Genomic DNA, 18,044 nt, shown 5'->3' with positions numbered 1-18,044 from the left:
CGGGGTGATTATGTGCTACGGGATCAAAGGTGAACATTAGAAAATTGTTATTATTACCATGCTTATGCTCGAGAATGAAAGGGTAAACATACTAACTGTTGGCGTGAGTTATACTTACCTTATTTATGTAGATATTCTGTAATATTATGTGATCTGTAATATTCTGTAATATCTGTAGTATTATTAGATTTACTACTTACCTTAGGAGTAGTACTTGTCTTATTATGCACAATTGTAATTTGTATATAATTCATTCTTGTAAGGTGAATGAAATATCAAAAAAGTAATTCAGTCAAAATTGTCTCTTGTTTCTTGTTATATTTTGACTTGGTATCAGAGCAGAGATCCGATCCTGGACTCTGACTCATTGTCCTTTGATCCTTGACTCTTGTTCTTTTTGCTTGGATTTGTTCGTTGTCCTTGATCCTTTCATCACCGTTGCCTTCTTATATTTCCAAGTACTTTGTTGTTTTTCCTTCCGCTGCATATTCACCATGGTGAAAGCTCCTTCTTCCCCCGTGTTCTCCTCAAGTCTGACTTGTAACTACTGCAAGAATCCAAGCCCACATCAAAGCAAACTGTTACAGGTTGGTTGGTTTTCCAGCAGGCTACTTTGATAGGCCACGACCTCAGGACAACAAACCTAAAGGAAAGGCTGCTGGTCGTCTTGTTCAAGACCAAGATTACTATGCGGTGACAAAATCAGATCACACCAACTTTGCTGGTAAGGATACCGCATCCGTAAGTTGCGGTGGTAATGGTAAGATTGGAGTTGCTTTAAAAATTTCTGGCTTTACTGGTGGCAATACTTGGATAATTGATTCAGGAGCATCTGACCATATGACCTATGATCGTAGTTTTTTTCTTTTTCTCAATCCACCCTCTATTTCCTCTGCTGTCAATGCCAATGGTGATTCTTTTCCTGTTTTAGGAATAGGGTCTGTTCGTCTCACCCCTTCTTTGACACTACATGATGTTCTTTATGTCCCTGATCTCTCTCATCATCTTATATCTGTGCCTCAGCTTAATACTCAATCTCGGTGTTCTGTAACATTTTTTCCTTTGTATGTGATTTTTCAGGACCTCCTCACCAGGGAAATAATCGATAGGGGTTATTTGAGGGGTCGACTATTCCATCTGGATTGCATGTTTGCCGGAATGAAGCCGGAGAAGGCAGTCCAAGCAGCTTTGATTTCGACTGGGGTTACTAATCAAGTTGAAGAATTATGGCTATGGCATCGGAGATTGGGACATCCTTCCTTTAGTGTCATGAAGAAATCTATGCCATCCTTGTTTCTGGGCATTGATGAGTCTAAGTTGCATTGTGAGTCATGTGTCTTAGCTAAAAGTCATCGTACTAGTTATCCTTTGAGTACTACTAGGAGTTCTTTTCCTTTTGAGCTTATTTATTCTGATGTCTGGGGACCTTCCCGTGAGTCAACCTTGTCTGGCAAACATTGGTTTGTTTTGTTTATTGATGATTATACCCCGTCTTACTTGGGTTGCTTTGTTGAAACACAAATATGAAGTCTTCTCTGCTTTCCAAGAATTTTTTGCTCTTGTTCAAAATCAATTTGGAGCCAATATTAAAGTCTTTCGTTCTGATAATGGGGGGGGAGTTTGTCAATTCTCAGTTTCACCAATTCTTTCATTCTCATGGGATTATTCATCAAACTACTTGCCCTCAAACTCCTGAACAAAATGGGGTGTCAGAAAGAAAGAATCGTCATGTTCTTGACATAGCTCGGTCTCTTCTATTTAGTGCTCATATGCCTAAGTATCTTTGGGGAGACGCAATTCTTACTGCTTGTCATCTCATCAATAGGCTACCTTCCTCTGTTCTCAATGGTCAAACCCCCTATGCTGCCCTTTCAAATCATGTGTATGTCCCTTCGTTTTCTAATCTCCCTGCTCGTGTCTTTGGGTGTGTTATGTTCGTCCATGTTCCTAATAATCAACGGTCCAAACTCGATGCCAGGGCATTAAAGTGTGTATTTGTGGGCTATGGTGTTCATCAGAAGGGCTACAAGTGTTTTCATCCTCCTACACAGAAAGTTTTTGTTACCATGGATGTCACCTTTTATGAGGATGCATGTTATTTTTCTCCCATCAATCCTTCACTTCAGGGAGAGAAACACACTTTTTTGGAAGAGAAGTCTTGTGGGATTAAAATTCAGCCAATTGAAGCCAATGACACTCCTGGAGAAACAGAAAAGTCAATTACTGAATCGTCTACCCTTCATCGTGCAACTGCCGAACAGAGCGTTGCAAGTTCCGAACCAAAAAATACAATTGTCGAATCGTCTACCCTTCAAGAAGAAGCTCCTAATCACTCAGTCTCTCCCTCTCCATCAGTGGTCTCCCCTGTTCAATCTTCATCTGAGAATGCCAGCGAACACGACGTCCAAAATTTAGCAGTTCAAGAAGGCCAAGCTCCTCCACCCCTCTTAGATACAGATAACCCTTGTCAACCAATCCCTGAGGAGCATCCCAATCTTGAGGTTAGTGGTGTTTCTTCTAACTCTGATAATTGTGATAGTGTGTATGTTTTGCCTCCTAGGTCCACCCGTGGTAAACCACCTCGTCAATATGAGCCAAGTTTAGATGTTAAGTCTAAGTATGCCATAGCTAACTTTGTATCCACCCACCGGTTATCCAAATCTCATGCTTCTTTTGTGAATCAAATATCCTCTGTATGTGTTCCCAGTAAAGTGCAGGATGCTCTCAAGGATCCCAAATGGTCTTAAGCGATGAATGAAGAGATGGAGGCATTGGAGAAGAATAATACTTGGGAGTTGGTGCCACCTCCACAAGGAAAGAGAGTTGTTGGATGTAGATGGGTGTTTACTATCAAACACAATGCAGATGGTTCAGTGAACAGGTATAAGGCAAGACTTGTTGCAAAGGGATATACTCAAACATATGGCATGGATTATGAGGAGACCTTTGCTCCAGTAGCAAAGATTAATACTGTTCGAGTGTTGATGTCTCTAGCAGCTAATCTAGATTGGCCTTTGCAACAGTTTGATGTAAAGAATGCCTTTCTTCATGGAGAGCTATCTGAAGAAGTCTATATGGATCTACCACCAGGATATGAGGCAAGCACAAGAGGTAGATTTATGTGTAAGTTAAATAAGTCCTTGTATGGACTCAAACAATCACCACGAGCTTGGTTTGGAAGATTCTCTCAAGCTATGCGTCGGTTTGGGTACAAGCAGAGCAACTCTGACCATACATTGTTTCTGAAACGCAGTGAAGGTAAATTAACCGTCTTGATTATTTATGTTGATGATATGATAATTACTGGTGATAATTCAGAGGAGGTTGAAAGATTAAAAGATCTGCTTGCATCAGAGTTTGAGATGAAAGATCTTGGTTCTCTTAAATATTTTTTGGGGATTGAGGTCGCCAGGGGGAGTTCAGGAATTTTCTTGTGCCAGAGAAAATATGTGCTTGATTTGTTGACAGAGACAGGAATGCTAGGGTGTAGACCTGCTGATACTCCTATTGAGCAGAATCATAAATTGGCTGAGTACCCTAATCAAACTCTTACAAAGAAAGCTCGCTATCAAAGATTAGTTGGCAGATTAATTTATCTCTCACATACTCGGCCAGACATTGCATATGCAGTTAGTGTTGTGAGTCAATTCATGCATAATCCAAGTGAAACTCATATGGAAGCTATGATCCGTATTCTGAGGTATTTAAAGTCTGCGCCTGGAAAAGGCTTGATGTTTTCAAAGCATAATCATCTAGATGTTAGTGGTTATACAGATGCAGATTGGGCAGGTTGTGTTACAGATAGAAAATCCACTTCTGGTTACTTCACTTTTGTAGGTGGTAATCTTGTTACTTGGAGAAGTAAGAAACAAAAGGTTGTGGCAAGGTCAAGTGCTGAAGCAGAGTATAGAGGTATGGCTCATGGAGTTTGTGAATTACTTTGGTTGAGAAATTTACTTCGTGATTTGGGATTTAAACCCAAACGAGCCATGGATTTGTATTGTGATAATAAGGCAGCGGTAGATATTGCTCACAACCCAGTTCAACATGACAGAACTAAGCATGTTGAGGTTGACATACATTTCATTAAAGAGAAGCTTGATGCTAAGCTTATCTCCACTCAGAAGAACAGTTAGCTGATGTTCTCACGAAGGCAGTATCGAGCAAGGCATTTCATGACTCACTTGGCAAGTTGGGCATTCGTGATCTGTATGCGCCAACTTGAGGGGGAGTGTTGGCGTGAGTCATACTTACCTTATTTATGTAGATATTCTGTAATATTATGTGATCTGTAATATTCTGTAATATCTGTAGTATTATAAGATTTACTACTTGCCTTAATTAGGAGTAGTACTTGTCTTATTAGGCACAATTGTAATTTGTATATAATTCCTTCTTGTAAGGTGAATGAAATATCAAAAAAGTAATTCAGCCAAAATTGTCTTTTTATTTTTTTTTATTTATTTATTTTTTTTTAAACCCCACCTCATTCCCACCCTTGATGGGGCTCGAACTCTTGACCTCTTATATATGAGACCAAAGCCTTACCACCCCACCAAACACACACACCCAGCCAAAATTGTCTCTTGTTTCTTGTTATATTTTGACTATGCAAGTAAGAAAGGGAATACGCAGCTTCCCAAAGATGGTGGGGTTGATGACTGTGCTTTCTCCGGTTGGGTGACATCAATGGTTGAGATTATTTAGTAAATGATGAGTCACTTGCACCGCCGGTGCATAAAAGAATTTTTACAATACAAGTGATGTCAAATTGGCTTAAAAACATCTTCAAAAGGTGATTCGTAGAATGACCCGTTTGGATTGTGGATCTATAAGAGTTGACTATTAATGTTGAATCACAAACAATGTAAATGAACAAGTCAAGGAGATGGTACAGTGGACATTGATTAGTGATTAGTGGTCGATTACTTAATTGAACTATAGACTTAGATGGTACAGTGGACATTGATTAGTGATTAGTGGTCGATTACTTAATTGAACTACAGACTTTAGATGGTACAGTGGACATTGATTAGTGATTAGTGGTCGATTACTTAATTTTTTGGGAATAGTGGTCGATTACTTAATTGAACTACAGACTTTAGATGGTACAGTGGACATTGATTAGTGATTAGTGGTCGATTACTTAATTGAACTATAGACTTTTCTTGTGTTGAAATTATCAAAGAAAAGACTTATTGTGGAGCGTAGAAGAGAAAAAGAAAGAATCATGACCAGGTCAATGAAAAGTTGTATGACATTTTAATCAATTATATCAGAAATGTATTTTTTTATACTAATTCCATTTAATCTCCCTAACCTTTATACCTTAGGGTTTTTGACCCAAAGCACCAAAATTGGCCAAAATTATCCCACTTGCCCCCAACAATAGATTTTTATTCCCATATTTAAACTAAAATGATTATTCTACCCTCAACCTGATTAAACAACTACTCATGGACTGCAGTTTCCGAGCTCGAACTGTCTTCTTCTCAGACTTGGGTCTCAAACCTGAACGAAATCATATCCGGACCATCACAGACTCCTCACTATACTTGTCTAGTTTCCGCTTCGAAGACAAACGCGCCGCCGTGGTCACCGGAGGCTTCTCTTCAATTTCGTTTCTCCATTTGATTCCGCTATCGACACCGACAGAGGCTTCTCCTCGCTCGATTCGATGTTGCAGTGAGCGTTGGGTCTCTCCGATCCCTATCAATTGAGATGATTCTGTTGTCGACATCGACAAAGGCTTCTCCTTGCTCGTTTCGATGTTGCATTGAGCTTTGGGTCACTCCGATCCAGATCAATTGGAAAAAGTGGCGAAAGAGGTGCAGGGATTGAACCCTTCCGACAAGAACAAGTAGCGACTCGAGATAAAGCAGCTCATGGAGGAGCTCAAAACGTCGTCCTCCGAAGATGAGGAGATTGCTGCACATTTACAGGTGGGCCCGACCCGCTAAATCGGTTCCATCTCTCTCTCTCTCTCTATATATATATATATGTATTTTTTTTTTTGGGGAGAAAAAGCTCTATATTTGTTATAAATTTGATTGAAGTAACAAAACTCTAGTAGCTATTTCAATTTAAGCTGCATTGCTTTCTATTTTTTTGGTTTTATTGCCCCTACCTTTATTGCCTCCTAATAAACTTTTATTGTCCTCTAATAAAACAATTTGAATTGATGCAATCTCCTCATTTTCGACCTTAATCAAATTTTTAATTGTCCAATTTTAGAGAAATTAGTCTCCATTCTCCCTTATAAACCTTTATTGTCCCCCAAAAAAATAAACTTTTATTGAGGGGCAATATAAGTTTATTGGGGGTAATAAATATTTATAGAGGGGCAATAAAAATCTCTGGTGACTTATAAGATCTTCATCGACCTCTTTGGGACCTCCGGTAAGGTTTTCAGAAAAATTTGGCAGCCTGTGACTGGACTCTGGCGAAGTCTTCTATGGCTTCTCTCTCTCTCTCTCTCTCTCTCTCTCTCTCTCTCTATAACAAAGAAGTGAGAGCATAATAGTCTAAAAAAAAAACTAAAAAAAAACATAATTAGGTATTAGGGAAGAGCTTATTAGAGTTTTTATGGGTAAGTGGGAAAAAAGAAAGTGAGTGGTGTAAAAGAGAAAAAAGTTCCAAAAAAAAATAATAATAATAATAATTCAACCCTTCCAGAAGACAACAAATATTCTAGGTACTTGGAGGTTATAGAATAAACCAATAAAGCAAATTAACTTAGGACGCGGTTGGATTGGGTGATTTCAATATGGAAATTTGGATTTCAGCCTTCCAGATCCAATTAGGGCTGGGCTCGGGTCGGGTCGGGCCTGAAAATCAGTAAGACCGAGACCGAGACCGAAATTATCGGTTCGGGCCGGTTCGGGCTTTTTTAGAAATGAAAACCGATAGAAACCGAACCCATTCGGGCCGGTTCGGTCTTTCGGGCTTTTCGGGCCCAATTTCCAGTTCGACAGGATTTGCCTGTTTTCCAAACTGCAGTTCTGCAGTTCTGTGATCGACTGAGAGGGAGGGACCGAGGGTGATCGACTGTGATCTTCTATCTGTACTCCACTCTCTCACCTCCCCATCTACTCCACTTTCTTCTTCTTCTTCTTCTCTTCCAAACCCATAAACTCAAAATCCACAGAGATCCCACCAACCACTTTCCTTTAGTTTCTGCTCCAAATCAAACACACCCAGATCTGGTGTTGTAACAGAAACTTCGTTTTCCAAAGCTTGCTGCCGAAACTGGGTTATTGATGAATTGATGATTTCTCGTGCTACAACCCAGAAAGCTTCACAATATCTCGCCTAGACCTGCAATCGAGTAAGAAACGAAGCCCAGACGCGTCGGAAAAGTCGTCGGTGTCGAAGAACAGTGCCGGAACAGAAGCAACCCGAAAACGAAAAATGAGTTAAAGTCGATTGAATTGGAAAACCAGTTAGACTAACGTGTAGCGCACGACGAGAGGATGAGATTCCATACCAGATACAGCACAGATGGTGGCCGAAATTTGCAGAAACTCGCCCGAGAAGTCGAACATTCTCACCGTCAATTCTTCTTCCTCGTCTAGTGCATGGACGATCAGAGGCCACAGGGAGGTAGGTGACAGCGAGATGAAGACGATGATGCCCGCGCGCCGTCGTGAAGTGGCCGGAGAAGCGAATTCCTATCAAACCCAGTCCGGGGTCGTTTCAGGGTCAGAGAGCTGTAGTCCTCTCTCGAGATTTCTGGATCACTCCTCTGATAGTCTGATCCTAGGCCCATTTATAAGCTCCTTTATTTTTTTTATATTTTACATATTATTATATCACCCAATCAAGGACTAACATGTGGCAATTGGTACATTCGGGTCGGTTCGGGCTTTCGGGCCCTGAAAATATGAAGCCCGAGACCGAACCGATTATATGAAATCGGGTCGGGCTTTAGACCGAACCGAAAATTCCTATATGAAAACCGAACCGAATCGGGCTTTTTTCCTCGGTTCGGGTCGGGTCCTCGGTCTTTCGGGTCCAAACGCCCAGCCCTAGATCCAATAGTCCCCACCATCTTAATTTGGACGTAAACAACTGGGCAACTGTAGGACAAATCTTCCACAAGATATTGATTAATTCTTGGTCAGAAGAAGCTGACCGAGACACTTAGCAATAATACAATTTTTATTTTTACAATTAAGCTTCTTAACACACTCTTGTTCCACCATTTTTTCTGTGTACCTTCCTCGATCAGCAAGTGGGGGACCGTTTTGGCTCTTATAAATGCAGCCGAGAGACTTTATAGTCTTCACAAGCATTTCAAGTTCTTTCATTATTCTCAACTGTGCTGAAAGGTGAGCACTCCAATTTTCTCCAAAATTTCATTTTCAGGTATTGGCTTTCTTGTTCCCTTTCTCCTTTTTTTGTTTTTTTTAGTTTCGATCTCCTACTTTTTATGCGTCTATGCATGGTTTTTATATTTTCTCAACTTAAGGATATTGCTTTTGGGATTTCAGTGACAGTTTGACAGATAATGGGTGGAAAGAGAGAGTTAATCCGCAAGTCGTGGATGTCACTTAAGGACCTTTGCAGGCGTGAAGCAGACTGGAACTCATATAAGGTCGCTTGTGAGGAAGATGCAGATTTGAAATCCTTTGACGCCGACGTCCAAAGCCGAACCACAAAGGTCATCAGCACCCTTCAGAATGGAGGTGTTTCAACTGATTATGTGAGTGAAGCCATATCATATGTGACAGAATTTAACAAGCAGACTGTGGACGCAATCAGGGCATGCAGAGAAGATATAACGAGTGGTGCGTGGAAGAATAAGAAGAAGAAGATGAAGAGTGAAGAAAGCTTTAAGGTGGTGGTGGAGGAGTACGTCGACAACAGCCAAGAGATGCTGGATTTCTGCTCTGTATTGGACAAGTTCCTGAAATCGGCTCGCAACAACCATTTTGAGATTGAACAAGTAATTCAACAGTGCGAGATGGAGACTGATCCCGAGGGAGGAAATAAGTACGTGAGGATTTCGAGGAAATTGAAGAGTCTCAAGGCTAGTGCACCCCATTACGATTCTGCAAACAGATTACTAGAAAAGATTCAAAGCTTGCAGGCCAAGAATCAAGGGCTGATCGATAAACTGAAAATTGAATATGAGAAGCTGGCAAACAAGCGGAAGAGCGTTCGCGCATGGAAGAAGGCGGTGAATATGATATTCATCACCACAGTGGCTGCCCAAGTTATTTCTGCAGTCGCGGTGCTAGCTATGGCTAATCCAGCTGCTTCTGCAGCTATTGCTGTTACCATTGCCCCAGTAATTGCTGGACATCACTGGGCTCTTGGTTTGCTGACAGAATACGAAAAAAGTTTGAATGATGACAAAGTGATACTGCAAACAATGCATGATGCAAGTGTGTTTTGCATTAAGGAGTTGGGCGACGTAAAGTTTCTCATCGATAAGGTTGTAAATGAGATTGATGCTGTCTTGTTTCACGATTGTCATGCTGATTCTGCCATGGAGGAGGGACAAGTGGAAAACGCTATCAAGAATATTAAGAGTAAGCTGGACATGTTTCTCAAGAAAATTGAGAAATTGGAGGAAAAAGGAGAGACTTGCAGCTCTGAGGTATTGAAATCAAGGGATAAGGTTGTGAGGAGCATGAAAGCATAGATAGCAGGCAGCTCTGGCTGGTATGTAAAAATGCTTTTGATATTAATTTGGTAATAAAACTGGAGAATCTTTTCCATCATGCATGGTCAAACTTTTAAGATTGTAAGTGAAATTAATTCATATATATTTTATTCTATGTTTTTATATATGTATATTGGGCAAGTAGTGAAGTGCGGTATGCCTGTATCTAGACTGCGAGAGTTCTGTCTTTTCTGGTTTTTAAAGCTTTAAACAGTGAATAAGTAATCGACAAAATGTGGATCTCTTTCTAAATTAGTAAATTTCAATATGTTCTATTGTTCTTTATTTATGGGTGTTCATCGGCCATGATTGACTTTGCCATTTTTATTTTATTTCTAGAAGTTTTTTTTTGGAAAATCATCCAAAAAGTACATGAGTTTTGGCTCATTCTAAACTTTGGTACCCCCCTTTGTATTCAGCAGTTTCATTAATGAAGGCTTGAGAGCAACTGCACCAGCCCTTGTTTCAAAAAAAAAACTTTGGTACCTCAAGTTTCAAATAGATCAGAATGGTAAATTCGTCGATTTAAGTATTCTATAATAGAAACGAGGGATATCCAACGGTCGGATTCCGGTAAATCGACAACTGAAACTCCACACTTCGGAAAATCACAATATGGTATCAACTTCCTCTGATTTCCACTAAAGTCATCTCTACAAGTACTACACGCTACAATCAACCAAACCAACCAAATTAGGAGGCCAGAATCAGCCCCCACGCGCCATCAACATTGCCAATTTCTTCCTCTCATCAAGCCCAGCAAATTCCATAACTACAACAAAGTGACCCCGACCCAACAACAGTACTTGGAGCTGTTAGCCCAGTTACGAAGGCTGTCAGCTACCATATTTTGAAGGGTAGTTTCATCCTTTCACCATTCTTGTTCTCCAAAGTTTCTAAGTAGATCCAGAAACCATCTTTGCAGCAAAGCCCAATGTGATTTCAGAAAACCTAGTCAAGGCAGAGTAGGGGTCATCATGGGCCGGGCTAGGGCCGGCCCTACCCTAAATTTTAGGGCTTAGGGTCGGGCCGGACCGAGCCTAGTCAAAGTCAACAAAATTTAGGGTCGGGCCGGGGCTTAAATATGCTAACCCTTACCCGCCCGAAAGACCCGAGCCACTAGGGCAAAAATGGTCCTTAATTTATTTAACAAAAAGAAATATATTACTTTTATTTTTTATCTCAAAATGTGGCTCAATGGTTATATAGGTAATGCAAGACTCATTATTTTTTGTTGATCATTGTTAATGTCTAAGATTCAGCGGTAGCTAAATCTTGGTTAACGCTGGTCCGATGGGCGGACCGCTACTTGTGGTATTCTCAGAGTTTCCGCTACCTGTCAAGTAAAATACAGAGATCGTCAGAGGGAGACCGCGTTGGGCGGTCTTCTCTTCTCCGATGCCTAAGTTAGTCAATGTATTTATGTTGACAGAATAACAGTAGGTAAGTAGTAAATGCATAATTAATGAGGAGAGAGGAGATAACCTTTTATAGGTGAGGAGGGAGCTGATCTTCTCCATGCTTTCGATGTGGGACTGATATGCTTCAGTTCCCAGCTTCTGGAGCTTCTGATGCTGTCTTGGCTCGGCGAGTCAGCGATGATCTGGGGGTAAGCCGGGGCTCAGGCTGTGGCCCACTTGGCTGTATTCCCGTAGGTCGCTCCTTTAGCGGGAGTTGGTACCGTTGGCGGTAGTATGAGCGTGGCTCATTATAGCTAATTATGCTTGCAAATGCTTATGTAAGTACAATCATATTTAATATAAATATATATACTGGAATTAACTTATAAGTTATAACATTTATAAATATTAGTTAAGATGATTATATTCAATTAACTATCTCTCTAAATCTCCCAAAATTAATTGTTGTTTAACAAAGGAAACAAAAATTAAAGAAAATAAAGCTTAGGAAATCAATTACAAAAAATAGATAAGTTGTATGTTATAGACTAAAGAGAAACATATTTAAAAAATAGAAAATTATTAGGGCTTAATTGGACAGGCTTAAAGGGCCGGGCCGGGCTTCATTTGCATGACCCTTACCCTACCCTATTTGAGAAAGGGTAGGGCCGGCCTGGCCTAATGCAAGGGCCGGGTAGGGCTTCGGCCCTACGGGCCGGGCGGGCTTAGGGCCAAAGGGCTAAATGATGAGGCCTATGGCAGAGTAAAATAGAAAGCAACTTTGTATGTATTTGTAGCAATAGTAATTTATAAACTCAAATCGGAGAAGAAGACTAGAGGCTCAAAAAGATTGGATTTTGATTCCAATATCTGAAACCCAATACGTCACCGCCACCACCCACTTTGATTCTTTTCAAAGCCAAATCATTCATCATGACCAAACCCAAATTCAAAATTAAAATCCAGTTCCATGAGGAACCCATTTCCAAGAGTCCGTTTAAATCAAGGGGGACCATGTTCTCAACTCACAATTAGAGTTGAAATTTAATTAACCAGTGAAGGCTGGAGAAAAGGGTGCATAGTTTTACATAGCAGTCGGTAGCAACAACATGCCGTATTCATATTACAAAGCAACGCAAATATCTTCAATCCTGAACATCAATAAGGAGATAAATTTCCAGTAGAAGCTCCAGAAAGCACAGAACCCAATATTACCACCATAGCAGGTTCCATCGTAGTTTTTTAAAGAGTTAATTTGATTTAAGTCCAAAACTCACACCCCGTATTGGATATAGCCCGGATGATGAAAGAATTAATTTAAAGATTCCGGATGTAGTCCATAGCAGGTTTTATCGTAGTTATTAAAGAGCTAATTTGATCTAAGTCTAAAACTCAAAACTCACATCCCGTATTTGGATGTAGTCTGGATGAATTTTTTGTTAATCACGGTCCTATGAGTCAGCTGCCACATTGGATTTATTTCCTTTTCTATCTTACTAACTCAATTCATAACATACCCTTATTTAATATATTTTGCAGAATAAACAGTAAAAATCAATACCGAATCATCTCAATTCTTACGTATTGCCTAACTCAATTCTTACGTATTGCCTTCTTCTTCTTCTTCCATACATATCTTCTTTCCAACATATACTTCTCATTTCTTTGTTTATTTATTTTTCTCTCATATTTGTATTTTTTGTGTGGCTTCTCCATTCTTAGTTCGTTTTTCAATTCGCAGCTACCTTTATTATAGACTTGGTAAGAAGTTTTTGCTTACCTTTATTATGGTGTTACAAGTATGGTGTTACAAGTAAGATTTGTCCTAGAATTTGATTAAACATATTTATTATAGACTTGATATAGACTTGATATAGAATCAATTATGGTGTTACCTTTATTATAGACTTGATATAGAATCAATTATGGTGTTACAAGTAAGATTTGTCCTAGAATTTGATTAAACATATTTATTTCTCATTTACATGCCTTATTTATAGGTTAGATTTAACAAGTTTAAAAAAATTCAAGTCTCTCTAGATCTCTATATCTAAGGTTCTCTCATTATTTCCCACTTTCTCTTTCATATTTTTTATCTTTTAATTAGGTATAGGTTCTATATGTACATATTTGTACATTTTGATTAGATTGGTAATATATTCTATGTTTTTTTTCCTGCTTAATTGGTATGTCTAGGTAAGTCAAATCTTTACTATACAACTTTAAGCACCTACTATATAGATACAATTGAAAAAATAATGTTTGAAATTTTGTTCTAATGTTTTTGATCCTATAATGTAGGTATATAAGTATTCAATATTTCTATACCTACATCTTAGGTATATTGATTTCATAGGAATGCATCTAGTCTTATATGTCTGAAAACTATTCATTGATGAATAGTAGATTTTAGAATTTGAATTAAAAGTTTAAAATTGAGCTAAACTTGTGATTCAATTAGTGAGTTTGTAATTATTTATCTTATTTGGTTAAGGGTAAAATGGACTATTAAAAAAAAATAGACCGCAATTAACAAGAAAATATGCACGTACTACATCTAACTTTTGTATAACAAAAAGAACTTGGATTGAAAAATCTCTTATTTAAACTCCGGACTCTAAGCTCTTGTATCTCGACTTTGAGAGACTTCAAGTACTGAAAACTTTATCTGTAACAACAACCGTGTTTTTTTCATTCCCACCAGGTACAGTCCCTCTTAGTGCTTTCACCATCTTCTTCATTTTCTTTCACTGTTGTACGTAGCTGCTGCTGCTACCAATGTCAGAATATTTTTCAAGTGAAAAATTCTGCCCATCCTTCCTGGATTTCAAATCATAACAGGAGCAAGAATTAGAGTATGATCTCCTATAGTTTCCATGAGTTCGTGTTGTACTGACATTTTCCTCATCATATTCTTCTTGCTCTTCTTCCTCTTCCAAGCTCTACAATGCATCAATATCATTTGAATCCTCCTTCAGAAACGAAGATGTTTCCCTATTCTTATTAATTAATTCCCTCAATGAATCCCAAATTGTCTTGCCTGTAAGCTATACATATGTCAAAGGCAGGACAAAAAAAAAAAAAAACAAATATCACTGGATTTGAGCATATGAGGAAAGATCTAAAGCTAGGAAGAGTGGGTTTGGTAGTTTTGGCTTTCAGATTAGAGACGAATTCAAGAGGAAAAAAAAAATGGTGCGGCTATTGCCACCCTACCATTTTCTTTGTTCACCCTACAAATATTTGAATTATTGAGAGACTATATTATCCAAATGCAAAATGACTAATAAGTACACTAATTTTCTAAAATTCAAAACTGTAAGGAAAACTAAATACATAACTAATTAATTAAATACAAAACTACTTAATTTCTCATCTGATAACATTAATCTTCATCTTCTCCACCCAAATTTCAATTTATTACTATTTTTTTTAATCTTTTTGTTGCCTCCTCATCGTTAATTCGTTATTCAATTCACAAAACCATTAGTGTTAACTTCATCAAAATCTTTGCAATACCCTTATGAACACCGAAAGTAAAAAAATTAAAACACGGAAAAAAAAATCAATCTTTTCTTCATTGCTCATAGTAGCACTTACTAATTTTTTGATATGGATTGAAATAAACGAACATTGAAACTGAATGGAAAAATTAAAAAATTGGAAGTAAATCAAATTATAATTTTATTATGAAACTTTAATATATTTTAGTATTTTTTTTAATTGATATAAATTAAATGAGAAATTTTCGTTAAACAAAATTTCTTTTTTAATTTGATATGTCATATGATGGAGGATATTCCTGGAAAGAGAAATGGGTTAGATAAGTAAATCTAATAATTGAAATTAAAATGTAGGGTGTAATGAGCAAATAGGGTGAACAAAGAAAATTATAGGGTGGCAATAGCTGCACCCAAAAGAAAAAGATGCTTAGAGAGAGAAGAAAAAAAAAAGATTAAGACCTTTTTCTTTTTTAAAAAAAAAAAAGAAACTAAACTAAATTTATCATTATGACATTATGGATGAAAGTGGCAATAAAATATTTGAATAGGGATATTGTAGTCCTAAATTTTCGTAATAAATGTTGGGAAAGAAGAAGGGAAAATCAATCCCCACTACACCAAAAACAGCCTTTTACTGCCCACAATGTGCGCCGTAAATACCCTTTTACGGCGCAAAAAAGTAGGTTGTAAATGCCGGAGCCGTAAAAGACATTCCTCTTTAACGGCGTGCATAAGAAGGCCGTAATTGTGCATCCATGCAGGCCGTAAAAGACATTCCTCAATAATCCAATTTGATTTATGGGATGTTTGCACGCCGTGAATGTCAAGAAAGCACGCCGTAAATGACTCTCTGACCACTTATTTACGGCGCACTAGGAATGCCGTAAAAGACTTTATTCACGACCTACAACGAACGCTGTAAAAGACTGTTTTTATGGCACACTTTTGCATGCCGTAAAAGTAGTTGCCCAATTTTTTAAGGCCCAATTTGCACGCTGTAAAAAGCTTTTCTATCAATTTTTATATGTCATTCACGACGCACATAACCTGCCATAAAAGTCTTTGTGGCAAAGAGGTTTCCTGGCTGCTCATAATCCAAAAATGATCAACTAACAAAATGACTTGAGCAAAAATAATATTAACCTCAAAGTACAGGTGAAACAGCATATATATCATAGATAATAGAAAGGGTTTTAACAAACTTTTTATATCCAATCTGCTACAGACCAAGTACAATTTCTAGCAAACTTGAGTTTAAACTTATGTTAAGAATATAGCATATTACAAAATATACTACATCATCTTTTGAACATTTAACTATCCAAATGCAGATTCTCTCAATTGACCATCACTTTGAGCACTTTATCATCAGTAGGGCAATGTTAATAGAAACCTCAAAAACTGGAAGTCCCTGTTATGAATGTAAAGCACAGTTAATAATAAACGAAAGCAAGTACTCAGCAAACTATCTAATAGCAGATGACCATCTGAGTTAAACATACATATGAAGATGTCAATTTTCCTGTAACAGTAACAAGTTCAATTATCCAATACTTCACAACAACTTTTCTGAAAACAATCAATGACATAAAAACACAAAATAAACAACAAACACTAAAAGAGAGAGTATCCATAGTGCTTTTCCATTCCTCCAATCACACCAAAAGTAAAACCCCGGCTCTCAACTCAGGCAAGGAAATATGAACTCTGTAAAACAGAACCTGTATATAACCCCAAAATCTAGCAAAAATAAGTGCAGCTCTTTCAGACTTTCCAACAATGCAATGAAATCTGATGCTAAATGAAAACTCAGATAATTTAAAATGAAACTAAGAAGTAAGAACCAGAAAATCTCTAGATCTATTCAATTCTCTATTTCTTAATCATTCTTTATTCCGTTAATTATGTTTCAAGTAATAACACATTTCTAAATTGGTCATCAAACAGAGAAAGCAGTATTTGGCTGGCCATTTCTGCCCATATATAGCCCAGTTCTGATCATCGAACATGCAAGTCCGTAAAGATAAGGATGCTGAAATTTGGTGTACTTGGTGCTATATATCCCAATGAAAATAATCATTGCAATGCCTAGATAACTATATGACAACCCAGCTACTAAAATGGAATGCCTCCTTTACAAATCAGACTGTTGGGAACAGATATGTAGTTGTTAAATCAAATATTTACCTAATCAAACCAAAAAAGCTACGTCTCTGAAAAATCAAACATTGTTGATGGAAAAAAAAAAATACCAGCAGAGGAATTCATGCGCACTCTATCAAATAGTAATCCACTGGATCCAGTCAAATGGTAGCTAACTGCAACAAACCATACCAAACAGAAATTAGACAAATTGAAAGTCTTCAGACCCTATAACGACCGAAGAAAAACAGAACTGAGCTTTAACATGAAAGGGGCTTATCTATCTTATATTGCAAATCTTGATTTTAAGCTACCAAATATTTTAGATTGCAGAACTGCAACTGAGCCCTAAATTACAAAACTTAAACTATATTTCTTAAACTGAGCAATCATATAGGCATTTCTAACAAATCTTTCTGCAATTCCCATGAAACAATAATTAAATACAAACCCAAATTTCATAGTCGATGAAAATGTAAACTTGGCTCGGATTTTGCAAAGCTACTACGTCATTGAAATACTTTGTGCAGGCGAGTTGGAACAAATCAGTGAAGTCACTGGGATATTAGATATGTCAATGTATTTCACATGTAGCAGTACCATCAGTAAACTTAATAACCGAAGAAATAAGCACTTACTATGATTGGGTTCCCTCTACCCTGCTAAAATTCTGTTCTTTTCTTCAAAGTCCCCAAAGAAGACTAAGTTAGCCTCTCTTGAAAAATGCAAAGAAAAACGATCAGCAACGAAGCTAGATCATGGAAAAGAAGTAGGGTAATCAGTTACAGAAAACTTATGATAAAAGGGATTAAAAGCTATTATAATCTATAACATAGTCATCCAACTTGTTTTTAGAACCTAAGACCGGCACAGAGAAACCCAAAGATGAAAAAGCTTTGCTAATCAACATCAAAATTACAACAAAGCAATCAAAACTTGACCATTTCAGGAAGTATCATTAACATTAAAAAGAAATAACCCTGGGAAATCTTTAGTCCCTAGTCTATACCAAAGCAGTCATCATAACCTAAAAAAAGGTTTACAAAGCTTGAACATTCAATCTTAAACATCTCTGACAATGTAAGAAAAAAGTGGTCGACAATGTAAGAAAAAAGTGGTCACCAATTGGGAAAAAGAATTACCTTGCTCTGGAGGATAAGCCATCAAACAGATGTGAGCAGGTGTCAAAGATTCTAGATTGGTAGTGGCTTCTCACTCTAAACATATAGGAGTACAAATAAGAAAGGTGCTGAAAATACATATATTTAATCAGAAATATGAAAAAAGGATATGCTCAATTCATGGGAATTTTTGCAGCATGGCTAGTTT

General features: G+C 37.7%; 1 protein-coding gene and 1 pseudogene across 2 annotated transcripts; one reads left to right on the top strand and one right to left on the bottom strand.

Moving 5' to 3' along the window:
* Positions 1 to 8,242: 8,242 nt before the first annotated feature.
* Positions 8,243 to 9,748, top strand: LOC133712415 (UPF0496 protein At4g34320-like). Of its 2 annotated transcripts, none has more exons than XM_062138519.1 (2): positions 8,243 to 8,330; positions 8,493 to 9,748. In XM_062138519.1, exon 2 carries the CDS (start codon positions 8,510 to 8,512, stop codon positions 9,647 to 9,649), a length of 1,140 nt encoding a protein of 379 aa, XP_061994503.1. In that variant the 5' UTR covers positions 8,243 to 8,330; positions 8,493 to 8,509; the 3' UTR covers positions 9,650 to 9,748. The 2 variants fall into 2 exon arrangements, with proteins under 2 accessions (XP_061994503.1, XP_061994502.1); XM_062138518.1 differs by having other exon boundaries at positions 8,289 to 8,367.
* A 3,851-nt stretch (positions 9,749 to 13,599) lies between these two features.
* LOC133711317 (uncharacterized) lies at positions 13,600 to 16,544 on the bottom strand (annotated as a pseudogene).
* Between the last annotated feature and the right edge of the window lie 1,500 nt (positions 16,545 to 18,044).

Source organism: Rosa rugosa, chromosome 5 (assembly GCF_958449725.1).
Source record: "Rosa rugosa chromosome 5, drRosRugo1.1, whole genome shotgun sequence".
Lineage (NCBI taxonomy): Eukaryota > Viridiplantae > Streptophyta > Magnoliopsida > Rosales > Rosaceae > Rosa > Rosa rugosa.
Note: the sequence above shows the minus strand (reverse complement) of the source record. Positions and strands in the feature narration are given on the sequence as shown.

Bases quoted from the DNA above. Each gene is read 5' to 3' on its own strand.
- LOC133712415 (XM_062138519.1), top strand. From the start codon at position 8,510: ATGGGTGGAAAGAGAGAGTTAATCCGCAAGTCGTGGATGTCACTTAAG.